Below are 18,870 nucleotides of genomic sequence, written 5' to 3'. Positions count from 1 at the left end.
AGTCAAACATCTACTTACTTATGCATTTATGTCATGCATTAATTTTTAAATTTTTGGCAACTCTTCAGCCATGGATCTGGCAGCAGCATACAAATAAAACATGCAGACAAAATGCAATGAAATCCAGCAATTGCAAATGGCAAGTTATAAACAGAACATGGCGGGGGGGGGGACTGTGCTGAGCAAGTGTGGTGTAGTGGTTAAAGTGTTGGACTAGGACCTGGAAGACGAGGGTTCGATTCCCCACTTGGTGATGAAGTTCATTTGGGCCAGTCACTGACTCTTAGCCTAACCTACCTCACATGTTGCATGGATTATATAGTGAGAAGGAGAAATAGATCCACCACCTTGAGCTCCTTGGAGAAAAGATGGGATATAAATGTAAAAATAAATAAACAAACATGTTTGCTGATTGCACTGGAAAGAAAATAAATATGGTGTGAGGCAAACATCTTTGTTGTTGTTGTTTAGTTGTTTAGTCGTGTCCGACTCTTTGTGACCCCATGGACCAGAGCACGCCAGGTCCTCCTGTCTTCCACCGCCTCCCGCCGTTTGGTCAAACTCATGCTGGTAGCTTCGAGAACACTGCCCCACCATCTCGTCTTCTGTCGTCCCCTTCTCCTTGTGCCCTCAACCTTTCCCAACATCAGTGTCTTTTTCAGAGAGTCTTCTCTTCTCATGAGGTGGCCAAAGTATTGGAGCCTCAGCTTCAGGATCTGTCCTTCCAGTGAGCACTCAGGGCTGATTTCCTTAAGAATGGGTAGGTTTGATCTTCTTGCAGTCCATGGGACTCTCAAGAGTCTCCTCCAGTACCATAATTCAAAAGCATCAATTCTTCAGCGATCAGACTTCTTTATGGTCCAGCTCTCACTTCCATACATCACTACTGGGGAAACCATAGCTTTAACTATACAGACCTTTGTTGGCAAGGTGATGTCTCTGCTTAGCGTGGCATAAGAGAGTAAGAAGAGCCATGGTGGATCAGACCAAAGACCCATCTAATCCAACATTCAATTCTCACAGTGACCAACCAGATGCCTAGTAGAAGCTCACAGACAGGACTTGAGTGCAACACTGCTTTCCCAACTAGTGATGTCAATCAACTGACATTCAGAGGCAAACTGCCTTTGGTGGTGGAGGTATGGTATTGTAACTATTGCTAGTAGCCACTGTCAGCCACTGTCATGGAAAAGGCCTGGCTCTGACGTTATCCTGTTTTACTTCATTGGTTATATTGCCAGCTAGATAGCAAAACAGGGCCATTCCCAAAACAATGATTTCTGCATACTTGGAGATTTTCCTAAGTATGCAGTAACATACAGTTAGTTAATCATTTGAAGGAAGTGGAGGACGAAATAGCATGATGCCAACTGAGCAGGCTCAGCAGCCGCCAAGAGTCAGGAAATGTTGAGCATGTCAGTTGCAGGTGAGGGAAAGAAAAGGAAACCCAACAGATTACAGCATAGGTCACCAATGGGAACTTATGGGTGCAGATGACCCTGTGGAGGTGTTCTTGGGAACCTAGATGGCCACATCATCCTGCCCCTACTTAAATTAGCTTGAAAGAAGCTTTATTTAGTCAAAGCACCACATAATCAAATTTCCCGTTTCTAGTATATTAAAATCCTGTGCAGGGATGATTTCAGCAAGGGAGGGGAGAGTTTTGTGCTGTGAGTCCTGAAAGACCTTCTCCTTGCTTTGCAGGCCTTTTTCGCCCTGGCCTGGAAGGTGGGGCCCTGACTGACTCAAGCTAAAAAAGCTGAGGCTGCTGAACAGACTGTAGGGTTGGGGTGTTGTTTGGAGTTTTGTGTTGGGGTGGGAAGTATATGCTGTTGGTTTTTTGTATTATCTTGTTGTGATTTACCATATGTGGAAAGTGCAAGGTTTGGTTGTGCATTTTGTTAATGTTTACTTATTTATGACTACTTTTGTTATGTTGTTTTTGCAAGGTAAGTCACATTGAGTATGGTTTGAACTATGGAAAGGTGGCATACAAGTAAAATTATGTATGTATGTAGTGCCCCAACAGCTTCTTCAGTTTGGTAATACAGTCATACCTCGGGTTATGAATGCTGCGGGTTGTGCGTTTTCGGGTTGCAGACTGCACCGAACCTGGAAGTACCTGAACGGGTTACTTCTGGGTTTCGGTGCTCACACATGCACAGAAGTGCAAGATGACATCACGCGCATGTGCAGAAGCGCCAAATCACATCACACGCCTGCGCAGAGGCGGTGCTTCAGGCTGCGAACGCTGCGGGTTGTGAATGTGCCTCCCGAACAGATCACGTTCACAACCAGAGGTATGACTGTATAACTGTGGGCCCCCAAAGTTTGTGGATCCTTGGATTATTACATGACTCCCACTGAAAGTGGAGAAGATACACCCCTCTCAGATATTTCAGAAGGGGGGGGGGTTAAAATAAGATGTGGATATTCATATAATATGGAGGGAGAGGCTAAAAGAATAGGCTGGTAAAGTTTCATAGGATTGCATCAAACATTTATACTCAGAGTGGACCCATTGATATTAATCAGCCGAAACTAGCTTACGCTTCTTAATTTCAATGAATATACTCTGAGCAGAAATCAGTTGGATACAACCCTTACTTATTAAATCCCCTGGAGGTGTTCTAGGTTAATTTTGGGAAGCAGTCATTACCTTATTAATGTGTAGAGGAAGCCATTTGTAACGATGCTATCTCTGAGACATGCCAAATTACTATGAGATCAGTCTCAGTAGTCAGAAGTAAGCAATAAAACACCTCATCCTGACGTGGCCTCTGTCTATGTTTGGCAAGGGAAGCTGGCACTTTGGGTGCATGAGAGGCGGCAGTGCATCACTTCTGGGAAATCTCAAGTCATGAGACACCCCCACCCACCCACACCACACCTCACCCTGGCTTCTATAGGCTTCCTCTTCTGGGCTTCCCTTTCCCCCTATTGCAGTAACTACACAGAGTTAAAAGAAAAAGCCAGTTGCCTTGTAAAACACTGTCGATGCCATCCAGAATGTTTCCCACTTGCCAAGACACTGAGATTTCTCAAAAGTGTCTTGCTAGCTGTCACCATGCGTTAATTGAGCCTACAGGCCCAGATGGCATCTGCTCCCTGGAGAAACCAGTTTCCAATCATCCTGCAGCAAAGAGGAGCAAATTGGGAAGGGTAGACTATTCAGAAGGAAAAGCATTCACACTTTTATTTAAAGGTTCCATTGTGCAACAAATTAATTAAGGACAGCATTACGGGGTTACCATATTGCAGGCAAGGGGTGTGTAGGCACTGTGGTAGGCTTCTCTCCTCCCCCTCCCCACCATATGTGTGTGTTTGTGTAAATGTGTATGTGTAAGTGTGTTTGAGAGAGAATTCAGGGGGCTTCAGGGGCTTCACAACATTCACACAAATACTCTTGAATATATGTAAGATTTTATTGCCAAAGAACAGTACATATCAAGAGCATCTGTTGTGGCTCCTTTTCAGTCAACATGATAACCATAGGAATAATAACATTGTCAGGGACTGTAAGATTTGAACAAGAAAAATGATGAGCGCATGGCTGTGGGGTTACTCAAATGGTTCACTATGGTGTCTGTGCTCAGGCACAGAAGATACACAGTGGGTATTGTATTATCAGACCCTGATTGGAAGACAGCAGTGTCATAATTCAGTGGTGAAGCATCTGCTTTGTACATGCAAAAAGTCCAGGTTAAGTCGCTGGGACTGGGAATGTCCCCTGTCTCAAAGCCTAGTGAGTCACTGCCAGTCAGTACAGTGGTACCTCGGGTTACATACACTTCAGGTTACATACGCTTCAGGTTACAGACTCTGCTAACCCAGAAATAGTGCTTCAGGTTAAGAACTTTGCTTCAGGATGAGAACAGAAATCGTCCTCCGGTGGCGCGGCAGCAGCAGGAGGCCCCATTAGCTAAAGTGGTGCTTCAGGTTAAGAACAGTTTCAGGTTAAGTACGGACCTCCAGAATGAATTAAGTACTTAACCCGAGGTACCACTGTATAGTCAAGACTGAGCTAGATGGACTAATTGGTCTGATTCAATAAAATGCAACTTCAGTTGTTAGCAAGTTTTCATTAAACCTTTGGACTGACCAGGCCTACTATACGCTATTGGAGTCTTCTGCTACTCTTGCATCCTGTTTTCTGTGCTTCCCGCTCAAACTTCCCAGCTCAAATATTTGAGCTTAGATGTAGATACAACGAGCAATGGCTATGGCCTAGTCCTAAGACACATGATCTGAAAAATGGGGGGAGGGAACAGGCTGGCATATGATGACCACCATACACTCTCCCTAAATCACATCCCAAAGACATGGCATACAATAAAGCTGTCAATAAGTCCAAAGAAAAGTAGCACCCAAATCTTTAGAGCTGTCTTCTGAGGTCAAGATCTCCTCAGATCTAAACACTTACGTATTGACAGAAAAAAAGAAAACATGTCACCCAAAAAGATATTGAAAGAGGACGCAGGGCTTGCATAAAATTTGTGTATATTGATTAAAAGCGCAGTGCACCAGATTCAGCCAAAGCCCAAATATTTTGGGGGGTGGGTGGGAAGGTGCTTTGACTGAGTTGGGTGGTGAAAGCCCCAGATCAGCCTGAGTCAGACAACCCCTGTTTGTTCCCTGCCGGGAAGGCACCAAGGAAGCACAGCAGGATTGAATCCTCCACCTAGTGAGCTGAGGTTTCAGTTCTGCTGCAGAGAAGGTGTTTGCAAAGTAGCACCCAGCAGGCTGATAGAATCATAGAATTGTAGAGTTGGATCCAAAGCAGAAACTAATGGGAAGCAAGAACCTTGCAGCCGGGGGGTGGGGGGTGGGGAGGAGATGTGGTGCCTCCTTCTTCCATCCCCTCTTAAACATTAGCCCCACACCTGAATTGATTTGGGGTCAGATCCAGGTGAGGCTGGGGCCAATCTAGAGCCCCAGAATGGGTCAAGGGGACTGTGTACAGACAGACAGACAGACAGACAGACAGACAGACAGACAGATGAGAGATAGAGAGATAGAGAGATAGAGAGATAGAGAGATAGAGAGATAGAGAGATAGAGAGATAGAGAGATAGAGAGATGATAGATGATAGATAGATAGATAGATAGATAGATAGATAGATAGATAGATAGATAGAATTTAAAGGGAAATTTCAGAGGCACTTTCCCGATTGTCCTCCCCAAATGTGTTATAATAAGTGACTATTGGAGAAAATGGGTTTTCAGGGGTTTTCAGTGCTGGTAGTGCCATTACGGAATGCTCTCCTAAGAGTGAGGGTGCTGACTGGGGAAGTGAAGGGGGGCTGCCCCTTACTGAGACAGTGCAGAGGTGGGGCAGGGTGGTGGAGAGGTCAGGACTGCGTGGGCACACCAGTGGGAATACTGGATTGACTCTGCCCTTAGCTTGCTGCCACCCTCTCCTGCCACCACACCACCTCAGCTTGGTGGCAACAGAACTGACAATGCTTTTTCCTGAGACCAGGGTGGACTTGCCTACAAATACAAAGGTGAGAGTCTAACAAATGGACCAAAAGTGGACCTTGCTAACCCTTATGGTTGCAAATAGACTTAGTGCTTGTCCACACTTCATTTTGTCCTGTGATTTCTAGGTACAGGTCTTAGAGGTTTTTCTTTTGCTCCACCACTTTCCTGTTTTCTGCTGAATCAGAACAAACATCAATCAGGTTTTCAGCAGAAGTGCAGGTGAGCCCTTATACTGAAAAACTGGAAGGATAAACACCCACTATCTGCTTCCCGGTGCTTTGAGGATCTCTCCCTATGTTTGAATGTATAGCTTATACTTAACAGTCTTGTTTGGACATATTTGAACATATTGACTGCCTCTCTCTATATATACACATCAGGATCAATGGAATTATTTTTAGGGTGATGCCATGTGATAAAGTTTGTTTCCACACTTCTCTGTTATACAGTATTTGCAATAAAGATTTGAGATGGTGACTTCCCACAATGACTATACTCTACCTCCACAGTCAGAAGAAGAAATGTTTCTGAATATCAGTTGCTGGAAACCACAAGAGGGTGTGTGTGTGTGTGTGTGTGTGTGTGTGTGTGTGTGTGTTATTGTGCCTGTTTGCTGCTTGAGGGTTTCCTATAGCCAGTTGGTTGGTCTTTGTGACAACAAGATGGTGGACTAGATAAGCCCTTGGCCTGGTCAGGCAGGCTCTCCTTATGTTCTTAAATAAATAAAAGAAAACACAGAGAGATGAGGAGGAAGAAGCCAGTTCTTATCCCTGTTTCAATAAATTTCCACTTAGCAGTCAGGTGTTGCTACAGTTAATTAACTAAATAAAGTTGTGGCCCTAATTTACTCCACCACATTTGTTTTGTCTCTTTATTTGGGGTCTGTGGGTGGAAAACATGTGCTGTACTACTGAACGATGGTCCTTCTCCAATTGATTTTTTAAAAAAATCCCCATAATGACTGATTGGGTAAACATATGGTTCTTTGGAAAATATTTGGAAACTCCATACATAATACTACACACCGATTATGGACAGCGCTCCCAAAATATGTGCACTCTGTAAAATTGTGAATTTAGGCAATCCTACAGCTCAGTTTGGGAAGGGATCCTTTTATCATAAATAAACCTAGAACTGGCTTTCAAAGGCTCATTCTGAAGCTTTTGGAACTCTCTGGGCATTCTTCCACTGATTCCATAATGAGGTAGTTTGCAGAAATAAGTCAATATATATTTGAACAATATTGTGTTGGAAAAGTCAGGAAATTCAGCCCTTCTTATACAGTATATGAATTCTCCTTTGTCTCTTGTATGTCATTTACAAATGACTGCATGTCTTTAACAGATGTTTCCCTATTTGTGAGAAGATGTTCACAAATGATTCTCATGTTTAATAAACATTTTTCCCCACAGTCATTTTTCCCCAACATGGTTTTCAGCAATAGCAAATAAGGATATTTCATTGCCAAGTGGTTACTTACTGTTGTGCACATGCATGTATGAACGTATTATTATGAGTTGGGGAGTTGTGATGGACAGCTGTGCTAGACCAGTCTTAGAATTCCAGCAAAGGGCTGGAGCCTCTCTCTGATTGGCTACCAAGATAGCCAGCCAGAGAGGGTGGAGCCAGCACTTTGGAAGGGAAAATAAAAGGAGCCACTTCTGAGAGAGGGTTCAGATGAGGAGATTGATTAAGAGAGATCAGGAAGGAGAGGAGAGTTGGTTTTGGTCTGTGTGTAACACCCACTCTGTGGAAAATATCTACAGCTAGAGAAAGGAGTCTCTGAGCTTCAATACAGTGGTGCCTCGCAGGACGAATGCCTCGCAAGACGAAAAACGCGCAAAACGAAAGAGTTTTCCGTTTTTTGAGTCGTTCCACAAGACGAATTTCCCTATGGGCTTGCTTCACAAGACGAAACGTCTTGCGAGTTCTTGCGAGTTTGTTTCCTTTTTCTTAAAGCCGCTAAGCCGTTAATAGCTGGTAAGCCGTTAATAGCTGCTAAGCCGCTAATAGCCGCTAAGCCGCTAATAGCCGTGCTTCGCAAGACGAAAAAACCGCAAGAGGAAGAGACTCGCGGAACGGATTAATTTCGTCTTGCGGGGCACCACTGTATGAAGACAATGTGTCGTGTCTTGGGAGAGTCTTCAGACAGGAGTTAATTGGAGGGCTGAGTTTGAGCAGGAGAAGTAGAAGCTGTGAGGAGACAGCCTCCTTGGGTCTCATGTCAGTCAGGAGGGGAGAGATCTTCTAGAAAGAGAAGGCTCCCAAACCAGAGGATCAGTGGGGATCCTCTGAGTGTTATACTGCTAGAAGTACCTCAGGAATGGGAGTGAGAAAAGGTTGGGAAACTGACAGAAACTTCCACCTTGTTTAAGAACCAATGTATTAAGTTGTAACACCTATGCAACAATTAAGATAAGGAACAGAAGTGAAATAACATCACTTCACGTTTAGCTAAGTCTAAAACCTGTAACATCTAACTGAAGAGTAATAATGTAAAATAAGCAACTGAAGTTTAAAAGAACTACCTTGTTTGGAAGCCAACAACACCCACTAGATTTAGTATAATGATTAATAAGTTTACTATTTCGCGAAGGAACATTATCTCTGGACAGTTTATCAACTTTGTTCTGTAAAATAAATATTTTCTCATTTGTTCAACTTCTGTCTGAATCTCAAAGGATCTAAATTTACCCTCACACAAAAACCATATGATAACCCATGGTGGTTATATAGAGTATCCGTAAGTGGGATCCACCACAATTGGTATCCAGAACAGTGGGATCTGCTACAAATTGGTGTTAGCGGTGGGATCTGCTATAGGGGGTCAGTCTGGATGATACCTGGAGTACTTTCCAATTCTTGGGATCCTGTATCTGGGTGGAATGTATGAGAGCAAGCTTGCCAAGCCTCTTTCTTTACCAAAGTTATGCATTTGGCTAACTACACACAATTATAACCAAAGAAATCGCTCTGTGCCATAAGGCAAATGGATAGGTCATCCCCACCATGACACACCTAGTTGCTAGGTAAGATAACAATAGCCAAAGTAGTGTGTATGAGCTGAGCTGGAAGCAGGATGGAAGCTGCAGTCAGAGACTTGCTCGCTCTGTGCTAGATCCAAAGCAACAACCAATGGAGAAGCTAGATCTTTAGGAATGTTAATGTTTTTAGCCCCTCCATTTCAGGTTGGCTGAGGTTGTATATATGTGTAAATAAAACCATATATCCTAAAGACACCACAATCTCTGTTGACCTTCATTCCAAGGAAACCACATTCTGGGCAAGCACTGGAACCCCTGAAATCTCTCAGTGCTCAAGAGATTGGGGTGATGTATAACAATATGAAACTGTCTGATACTGAGTCAGAATAGTGATAAGCTTGCTCAGGGTCTCAGGCAAAATCTGTTACGTGGCAAGACCATCAAGCTGCCCCCCCCCCACATTAGGATAAATAAATTCACACAGACACGGATATTTTGTTTAAGGTTTTTGGGCAAAAATTTGGCCACAACTTTATTGATTACAGGAATGAGAGCGGTATTTGCTTAGGCATTGGCAAGACTATATCTGACTCCTGCCCCCTTTGCAGGAAGTCCGTAAGGGTCAACCACCCAAAGGGAAATTGCTTCGAGGGAACCCGCCTGCATTTCCCCTGGTGTTCCCAGAGGCCTGGCATGGCCCTAGCCCCTCAAGCAGACTTCAGACAGGAACCAGGCCCCGGCTTCCTTTAACGGAATACCCTTGAAACTGGAGGGGCAGGCGATGGCTGACCTCCCCTCCCCCATTCACCATAAGCCAATGCCTAACTGCCAAACCTTACAAAGTTGTGACAATTGCAAAAACCAAGTGGCCCATGCCAATTTGCCAAATGGGAAAATTCCTACCCGGATCCCGACTCAAGCCAGGCAACCAACCAAAGTCCAAAGCAAGGCCAAAGGATCTAAATTAAAGGGAGGGTGGGCGGGTGTTCGGCAGCGCCAAGCAGGAGCCAAGCACACGTTGCACTGCCACTTTTATACTTTTCCCCACCATCACCCTTTGAATTGATTGGGCAATAGTCCTGGGTGATTGTGGTGCCACCCTGGCGTGAGGGCAATAGCTCCACCCATGCCAGGGTGGGGGGGGGGGAACCAGGTTGAGAGCCTGCCCACAACCAGGACCATCTATTAAGATGATCCCATTTATTAGCCCTACTACCAGAGCTCCTTGTGAATAGAGATGACAGGGACTGAACTTGTGACCTTCATTCTCAGTGACCCATCACTGAGCTACTGACCATTCTCAGTGGTGAGTAAAATCTGATAGTCCTTTTGTTTCTGATCAGAATCCAGGGGAAACAGATGGTGAAATGAGATTCTTTTCACCAGTTGGCAGGACAGATGGGACAACCAGCTACCATATGGTTACATCAAGGTTAGCCAATGTGATGTTCTCCAGATGTTGTTGAGCTCAAATTCCCAATTGTCCTAAACAGCTTGGTAAATGGTCAAGGATCTTAGGAACTGAATCTGGGCATCATCACGGGATTGCATCGGATACCCCTGGGTAGGGATAAGTGACTGCCAACTTTGGTTTCTCCAGACTTAATCTCATTTCTCTGCATGTTCACATCTGCTTGCATTTCTTTTAAAAAAAGTTTTCCTGGAAATTCCTCAGCCGCTTAGTGTGAATTTCTTCTAATATACATATTTTAATGCAGTTCTGTCTAATATAATGCATTTTATTTTCACCAAAATATGCATTTCTATGCACACTTTACCCCAGTGTATACATAGTTGTACACATAATGTGGCTGGATAACTGCACTGCAAAAATTGGAGAAGTGTCAATCAATCTCCATAATCACAATGGTTTTACAAAGTGCTGCCACCATCTTAGTACACCCTATATGTCCCCACTGTGGAAGGATGTGTGGATCCAGAATTGGCCTCCACAGTCACTTACGGACTCACTGTTAAAACTGTGTTTGCGCGGACAGGCGGAGTCCCCAGATCCTGCACGGCCCCCCTGTCATGTGGAATAACGACTCAAGACAACGTGCTATGGGATTAAATTGGCCACAACTTTATTAAATTTCAAATGTGGGTAGACCTTGGCTCAGGCATTGGGCGTTCTCCCTCCCTGGTCCCCAGCCGGGGACCTAGGGAGCATCAGGGTTATCCATTGTGTGTGTGGGGGATGGGCCGGCTCTGGAGAACATATGTTCAAGCAGAGATGGCCGCCCCCGTAACGCCGCCGCCGCAGGAGAGAGCAATGACGACCTTTCGGTGTACGGCCAAAGCCTCCCTTCAGAAAACCCCTTTAACGGGGAACCCTGGTATCGCCGCCGCAAGAGGAAGATGGACAAAAGGATTCCGCCCAAGGCCTGATACCGCCAAAGTTGTGACGTTTTGCTACGGGAAAGGCGAAACCTGCCAATGCAGGGAAATTCCTTTCCGGCCCTTTAACAGCGACCTTAACGTAGCAGCGCCCGCATACCTGTGAAGAAACGTTAACCTGCAAACCTGTGAAGAAAAGTTAACCTGCAAAATAAGACATTAACTGAGGGTGGGTAGGGTGGGAGAAGCTCTGGAGCCAAGTGATTCCTAGGTAAGATCCTCCCTCTATTGTGTGGGCAGGTAATCCCTCCCCTACCTGGCCTGGTCTCCTTGGCAACGCTTCCCCCAGGTGGGATTGGACAACTGACTGAGGTAGGCGGAGACCTCCAGGTATCCCACCTGAGGGAAGGCAAAGCCAAGCCTATGCTGTTGGGGCGCTCCAGATCTAGGGGCTGCACGCGCCCGCGCAAAGGGCGCCCCCCGTTTTAAGTGGGGAGCGGTCATTGCGCGGACAGGCGGAGTCCCCAGATCCTGCACGGCCCCCCTGTCATGTGGAATAACGACTCAAGACAACGTGCTATGGGATTAAATTGGCCACAACTTTATTAAATTTCAAATGTGGGTAGACCTTGGCTCAGGCATTGGGCGTTCTCCCTCCCTGGTCCCCAGCCGGGGACCTAGGGAGCATCAGGGTTATCCATTGTGTGTGTGGGGGATGGGCCGGCTCTGGAGAACATATGTTCAAGCAGAGATGGCCGCCCCCGTAACGCCGCCGCCGCAGGAGAGAGCAATGACGACCTTTCGGTGTACGGCCAAAGCCTCCCTTCAGAAAACCCCTTTAACGGGGAACCCTGGTATCGCCGCCGCAAGAGGAAGATGGACAAAAGGATTCCGCCCAAGGCCTGATACCGCCACCCGAGACCGCAAAGATTGCGGTCTCGCCGCCAAGACTACCTACATCTGAAAAACGCCTTTGCCATCCTCCAACCAGTCCATCAGGCCATGCCTGATGTCGCTTAGCCAACGCTCATTGCCAAGGTCCGATAGGTGCACGCCATCCGGCCGAAATAGCTCCTGCATGTAAACTTTAATGTTGGGGTGTTTCACGACCCGACCTCCCATGCGAGTGGTTGCAGAGCGCACTGCCCTATTGATTTTTTCCACAGTGTAATTGAGTCTAGTGGGTTTGATGTTGCCACGCCAATGCAAGCGTGGTAAAAGTTCGGACCAGAAAATCGTGATACCGGGGTGAGTGGCGTGTACGCTTTCCAGGTCTGCGATCGCTGTTTTGATCAGAATTATGCTTTTTTGCACGACCAAGTCATTTTCGCCGAGGTGGAGCACAACCGCGCTTGGCGGGTGGCGGAACGCAAGTTCGTGACGCAACCGAGGGAGCAGGGCATCCCACCGCATTCCACGTTGTCCGAACCAGGTAATGGAGATCTTTGGCTGCAGACCCAGATGTTCACCGCCTGGACCAGCAGTGGCGTGGATGGCCGCCCAATGCACTATGCTGTGGCCGAAGATCCACACATGTTTGGGGGTTGAGTCTGAAAGAAAGGATTATATGGTATCTGTCAGTGCCTGCTGGTTGTGTCTAATGTAGCCTTTGAAGGCAGCTGAACGCCAGCGCCCCATTGTTTTTATGTGTTCGGCCGGGAGGCCGCTCGCAGCTGCCGTGGTTGCTGCACCAATGCGAAAAGAATGCCCGGAAAATTGTGCCGGGTCGCCTCCACAGGCATGTATGGCCTTACGCAATATTGAGACAAATTGGCAACGGGTCATGGGGCGGCCTGATGCATGAATGAGGAGGGGGCCTGGTCCCGGAGGGCGTACCTTCAGGAATTTTCGTGTGTCCACGACAGGGCATGGTCCAGTGTGTGGGGAGGAGGCTAGACTTAGCGTGGAACCCCTGCCCAGTTGATCGGTTTTGGAGCTTCGGATTTTGACCTGTATCATGTGCTTGTCAAGGTTGATATCAGCCACAGACAAGCCCCTGCGATGAGGTGACAGTGTGCCCCCAACGCACTCTCCGATACGGAGCGCACCAAAGAAGGCCAGGGAGAAGGCCGCCCTGAAGAGCCTAACCTCATAGTTGGACCAGCAAATGCTGGGGAGCGCATCCCATATCGTCTGGAGGATCTCAATGGTTACTGGCCTCCTCTTATCTGGAATGGGCGGGTGGGAGCGACGCCACCCTGCAATAAGCTTCCTTACGTGGAAAGTGTTACAGGGGTCTGGGAACCAAAAACAGTTGCTGAAGTATGAGATAGCGGCCTTGTGCAGGCTGATGGTCTTAAGGGCCATGCCTCTACGCTTTAGGTGAACCAAATATTTTAGAACATCATGCTCCTTAGCAGCACGTCTGCGTCGTAAACCAAACTTATCTCTGAACCCCTCGAATTGGGACCATGCTCTGGTGTAGGACTGCAATGTTGATGGTGCAAGGGCGCTCAGTACTCCTGCTGTCACTTCTCTCGTCCAAGTTCCCAGAGGTCCTCCGGAAAGGCTTCTGGGAGTTGATCGGCCTCGGGTGCTAGGTCGCGAAAACGCTCCATCTGAAAGCGAGACAGGGCATCTGCAATGTCGTTATTGAGGCCGGGGATGAACCGCGCGGAAAAGGAGATGTTACCTTTCAGACATTCCAGCACGAAGAGGCGGAGCACGCGAATTACCCTGTTGGATTTTGCAGATTGCTTCGCGATGATTCTTACCACCGCCTGGTTGTCCGACCAGAAGCACACCCTGGTGTCCTTGAGGAGGTGCCCCCAAACCCGGAGAGCCACTAGGATTGGGAAGAACTCAAGAAAAGTTAAATCGCGTGTAATGCCCTCCGCGTGCCAAGCTGTCGGCCACGGCTGCGCACACCAGTGACCCCTGAAGTAGACACCAAAGCCAAAGCGACCAGAGGCATCAGAGTGCACCTGTAGCTGTTCCTTAGGCAGCAGCCAATCTTGCCAAAAGGACACCCCATTGTAACTTTCCAGGAAGGTCAGCCATATTTTGAGGTCCTCCCTTATGGTGTGTGTGACCCTGATGTGGTGATGGGGGGCACCACCGCCAGCCGTGAGGCGGGCTAGGCGTGCGCAAAAGGCGCGACCGGGCGAGATAACCCTGCATGCAAAATTGAGGTGTCCTAGGAGTGTCTGGACCTGACGCAATGTGGTCTTCTTCTGGGCCATCATGGTAGTTATCAATTCCCGCAGCGTGGCGAGTTTGGCCGGGGGCAGGCGAGAGGTTTGACTGACAGAATCCAGTTCAATACCCAGATATGAGATTACAGTGGTTGGACCTTCGGTCTTGTCTGCTGCTAGTGGAATGCCTAGTTCAGCCGCCAGCTGAATGAAGCATGCCAGCGCCCTAGCGCATGCGTCTGAGCCCGCTGGCTGCACGAAAAAGTAGTCATCCAGGTAATGGGAAATGCGGTGGGACCCCGACCTGCATTTCATGGCCCATTCCACGAATGTGCTGAAGGTTTCAAATGCAGCGCATGCGATGGAACAGCCCATGGGCATAGCTTTGTCAAAGTACCATTGGTCCTGGAATTTGAAACCTAGCAACCAAAAGTCCCTGGGGTGGACTGGTAACAGACGGAAGGCTGATTCGATGTCACATTTTGCCATGAGTGCACCCGGGCCACACTCCCTAACCAGCCTGATTGCCTGATCAAGAGATGCATATTTGACTGAGCATTGTTCTTCCGGAATGGCATCATTTACTGACCCACCCTTTGGGTAAGAAAGGTTATGTATTAATCGAAACTCGCCTGGTGCCTTCTTGGGTACAATACCCAGTGGGGACACTATGAGGTTAGGAAATGGAGGTTCCGTGAAGGGACCTGCCACTCGCCCCAGCAAGCGTTCTTTGGTGATCTTCTTCTCGGCAATGTGCGGCATATCTCGGACAGACTTTTGGTTGGGAGGATTGGTGCACGAGGGGGTGCCTACCACTGGGATGCGGAAACCTTCCTTAAAGCCCTCCTCAATGTATTTTGCTGCCTCTTTATTGGGGTACTGGTGTAACAATGGCAGCATTGCCGATAGAGATATGGGTGAGGGGGCTAGGGAAAGGAGAGCACTATTTGCGGGCGTTGTTTTTGCTTTGCTGAGTGCCAGAGGGGCCTGTAGAGGCTCCGGCCTCCCTTTTGTCTTGAGATGTGCCTGCGCCTGATCCGCGGGGGCCCCGAAAAAGCTTCTTCCCCCGAAAACATTTCATGGTGGGGTGAGATCCACTACAGCGCTCGCATTCATGAGCAAAGCGACATTTTTCTCTGAGGCAGGAGCCGTTGTTATACTCCCAGCAAGATCTCTTGGGGGCTTTGGATTGGTATTTGGACTGTTTGACATTGTCAGGCCCTTTCTTGAAGAACGGGGCAACCAACTCAGACCACACGTCATCATCTTTGATATCCCATCTAACTGTGTCGTCCTCTGCCGCCCGTTCCCTGAATGCCTGGTCATAGGCGAGTGCCGCCTCCCCCCCAGACATGGCTTCAGCCTTCAGGATGATGAGTAGGTAGTTGGACAAGTGCCAACCCCTGTCAGGGTAACTAGCGACTATAATACCCATGTAAGTGGTGTATGCGGTGAGCCAATTACGAAAGGTACGCTCAACACTCACTTTTTTATCTTTTTTCCTCTGCTCGGCGGATTTAGATTTTAGGGCTGTCGAAGCGGCAGGGGATAGCAGATCAAACAAATCCACGAACTCTCCATTAAGGATGCGTTCCCGAAACTTCTCACGCAGGCGAATGCCTGGGGGCTGGTCGGTTCTTTTGTGGTTGGATTTCCTAACTCTACCTCTGGAGTCAATGCCCTCCTCCCCGCACGGCGCGATAGCACCATGTTCACGCCTGTGCCTCCGGTTGCGGCGCCGCCAGACCCAGTGTGGCAGCCCTGGGGCGTCGGGGCCTGTAACCCAATAGCCGTTGATGTTCCCCCCCTGTTCACTATCAGTGGAGCTGGACCTACCTGAGGAACTAGGTGATCCAGATGAGTCCCTCTTGGACTTGTGGCCCCTCCTCCTGGATTTGTGGTGTTTCCTCCCGCGATGACGCGATCTGCGCGACTCAGGGCTCTTGTCACTCTTGTACCTGTCAGAGGAACTAGGTGATCCAGATGAGTCCCTCTTGGACTTGTGGCCCCTCCTCTTGGATTTGTGGGGTTTCCTCCCGCGATGACGCGATCTGCGCGACTCAGGGCTCTCGTCACTCTTGTACCTGTCAGAGGAGCTGGAACGGGGGGACCTACCTCTGCGCCTGGTGGATGCGGATGATGAACGTGACCCACCTTCCTGAGCACGGTGGTCAGAGGGGCTGCTACTGCGCCCTCGCCTGCGGCCGTGAGGTGACCCGGAGCTCCCTCTGCGTGACTCCCACCGCTCCAGGCGGCGCCTCAGCCGGGCAATGGTCCTGTCCCTACTGTCTCCGCGCGTAGAGTGCGAGGGACTGCTACTAAGGGAGGAGCGGGTAGAGGAGGGGCTCTCTGTACATCTCGGCTTGACAGCCGACCTCTTGCCAGTGCGGCTTGCCAAGGCTAGTGGGCTTATGTACCCAGAAGGCCCTTTAGGTGCCGCTGCCCTCTTGGGCGCGGTCTTCTTGGGCTGCTCCTCCCTGGTCGCACGCACCTTCCGCTGTCCAGAGGCCTGACCTTGGGCAGGCTTGGTGGGCGCACCCCTTACAGTGCCCCTTCTGGTGCGGGGAGGAGAAGCAGCCTGACGCTTTGGCGGCATGGTGTGGGCCTAATAGAGTAGGGTATGCTAGGGAATCCGTAAAACAAGGGGGGTGGCAGTGATTGGTAGGAAATGCCCGCTATCAATTTGCAAACACACACTAGTGATAAAGGTAAGGGTACGAATAATGGGAGGGGAGGAGATAAGGCAAGAACTGAGTCGCAGCAGGAATCGCTACTGAAGGCTGCAAAATAAAACAAGCAATAGTTTAGAAAATCACTGCACAGATTTCAGATGAGGTCCCCTCGTCGATAATGAGCACGATGTCTGCTGTCCGCTGCACCTGCTGGCAAGCCATGATGGTGAGATGTAAAGCCAATACGTACCTAATGAGGCCATAGGTGTGCCTGAGGACCACCGAGGCATGACCGCCCATGCAGCCAGATCCAGGGTGGCTGCCGCCATGTGGCCACCGGTGCAATGGCTGCCGCCATGCGGTTGCCATTGAAATGGCTACAGACATGGAGCCACCACCAAGCAGGCCCTGCACGCCCCCCAACAGGGACCAGTCCCACAGCAGCTTGGCAGGGCCCCGTGATGCAGCTCCACCCCCCGCCACACAGTTCAGGGGGGGCCGAGTATGCCCGCCGGCTGCAGGGGTCCCCCCCACCACCCAGGGAAGGGTACAGGGTCGCCAGGGGCCTGGTGTAGGACGTGCGAGGCGGCAGCGCCTCCCTGCGGCCTTAAAAGGCCGGCCAAAGCTGGGGGAGGCAGCGCGGCGTGGCCCGCCCCCCCACGGAACATGGAGGCGGCGGGAAGGCCTCCGCCACCCAGGGGAGGTCCCTGAGGCCTAGCTAGGCCTACGAAGCCAGGGGAGGCCGCATGGCGCGGCCCGAGGCCCCCCCCCGAAGATCGCGGGGGCGGGAGGAAGCCCCCCGCCACCCAGAGGAGGCTCCAGGGCCGCCGAGGGCCCGACTAGGCCGCGGAGCCTCCCGAGGCCCAGCCAGGCCTCTCCGAGGCCCGGCTAGGCCTACGAAGCCCGGGGAGGCCGCATGGCGCGGCCCGCGGCCCCCCCGGCAATCGCGGGGGCGGCGGGAAGGCCCTCGCCACCCAGAGGAGGCTCCAGGGCCGCCGGAGGCCCGACTAGGCCGCGGAGCCTCCCGAGGCCCAGCCAGGCCTCTCCGAGGCCCGGCTAGGCCTACGAAGCCCGGGGAGGCCGCATGGCGCGGCCCGCGGCCCCCCCGGCGATCGCGGGGGCGGCGGGAAGGCCCCCGCCGCCCAGGGGAGGCTCCAGGGCCGACGGAGGCCCGATTAGGCCGCGGAGCCTCCCGAGGCCCAGCCAGGCCTCTCCGAGGCCCGGCTAGGCCTACGAAGCCCGGGGAGGCCGCATGGCGCGGCCCGCGGCCCCCCCCCGGCGATCGCGGGGGCGGCGGGAAGGCCCCCGCCACCCAGGGGAGGCTCCAGGGCCGACGGAGGCCCGATTAGGCCGCGGAACGCGGCGGAGCCCCCCCCCGAGGCCCAGTAAGGCCTCCCCAAAACACCACAGGCCTCCCTGCGGCCTAGACAAGTCACCCGGAGGCCTCTGAGGCCCCGGGGTGACCGGGGACCCCCCCGCCACCACCCACCACACCCCAGGGCCGCCAGGCCTGGCGGGGGAAGAGAAGGGGCGCGTGTGGCGTTGCCCTCCCCCCCCCGCGGCCCACACGCCCCCAAAGGCATGGGGGGGCAGCCAGAGGGGCCCCCGTGCCACCACCCAAAACCCTGGAGCATCAGGGCTCGCCTAGGGAAAAAAGGATCCCCTTTTAAGAGGGGATCCTGAAAACCATTACCCCCCCCCCCACTATCCTCTGGAAAACCCTGTCGCGGGGGGGGGGGGAGGCCAAAGGCCCCAGGCTTACCTTTAGGAGCGAGGAAGTCCAGCTACGTCCTTCCTCGAGAAGCTCTGGAGCCAAGTGATTCCTAGGTAAGATCCTCCCTCTATTGTGTGGGCAGGTAATCCCTCCCCTACCTGGCCTGGTCTCCTTGGCAACGCTTCCCCCAGGTGGGATTGGACAACTGACTGAGGTAGGCGGAGACCTCCAGGTATCCCACCTGAGGGAAGGCAAAGCCAAGCCTATGCTGTTGGGGCGCTCCAGATCTAGGGGCTGCACGCGCCCGCGCAAAGGGCGCCCCCCGTTTTAAGTGGGGAGCGGTCATTATGGAAGACAATCTTACTCAGCTACGAGTGATCACCAGAGAAAAAGAAGACACCCTATAATTTGTGATTCATACAAGTAGTGCCTACATGTAACCTTGGAGGGCAACCTTTATGTAAACTGGTGCAAAGTGATGTAAACTCTCCTGAGCTGGGGAATTGTTACCTCCTTGAGCTCACCATGGCCATGAGGGAAATAACA

General features: G+C 50.6%; 1 protein-coding gene across 1 annotated transcript; it reads right to left on the bottom strand.

The window, feature by feature from the left end:
* Positions 1–10,656: 10,656 nt before the first annotated feature.
* On the bottom strand, positions 10,657–16,534 carry LOC310696131 (uncharacterized protein; the record flags this gene model as incomplete). Its single annotated transcript, XM_083481255.1, has 2 exons — positions 10,657–15,896; positions 16,023–16,534. The coding sequence occupies 2 exons, from the start codon at positions 16,532–16,534 to the stop codon at positions 14,882–14,884; spliced, it is 1,527 nt and encodes a 508-aa protein (XP_083337381.1). The 3' UTR covers positions 10,657–14,881.
* Between the last annotated feature and the right edge of the window lie 2,336 nt (positions 16,535–18,870).

The sequence above is a fragment of the Podarcis liolepis genome, assembly GCF_965112155.1.
Source record: "Podarcis liolepis genome assembly, chromosome: 16".
In the NCBI taxonomy this organism is placed as follows: Eukaryota; Metazoa; Chordata; class Lepidosauria; order Squamata; family Lacertidae; genus Podarcis; species Podarcis liolepis.
The sequence above is the reverse complement of the archived record's forward strand: the minus strand, read 5'-3'. Positions and strand labels throughout refer to the sequence as shown.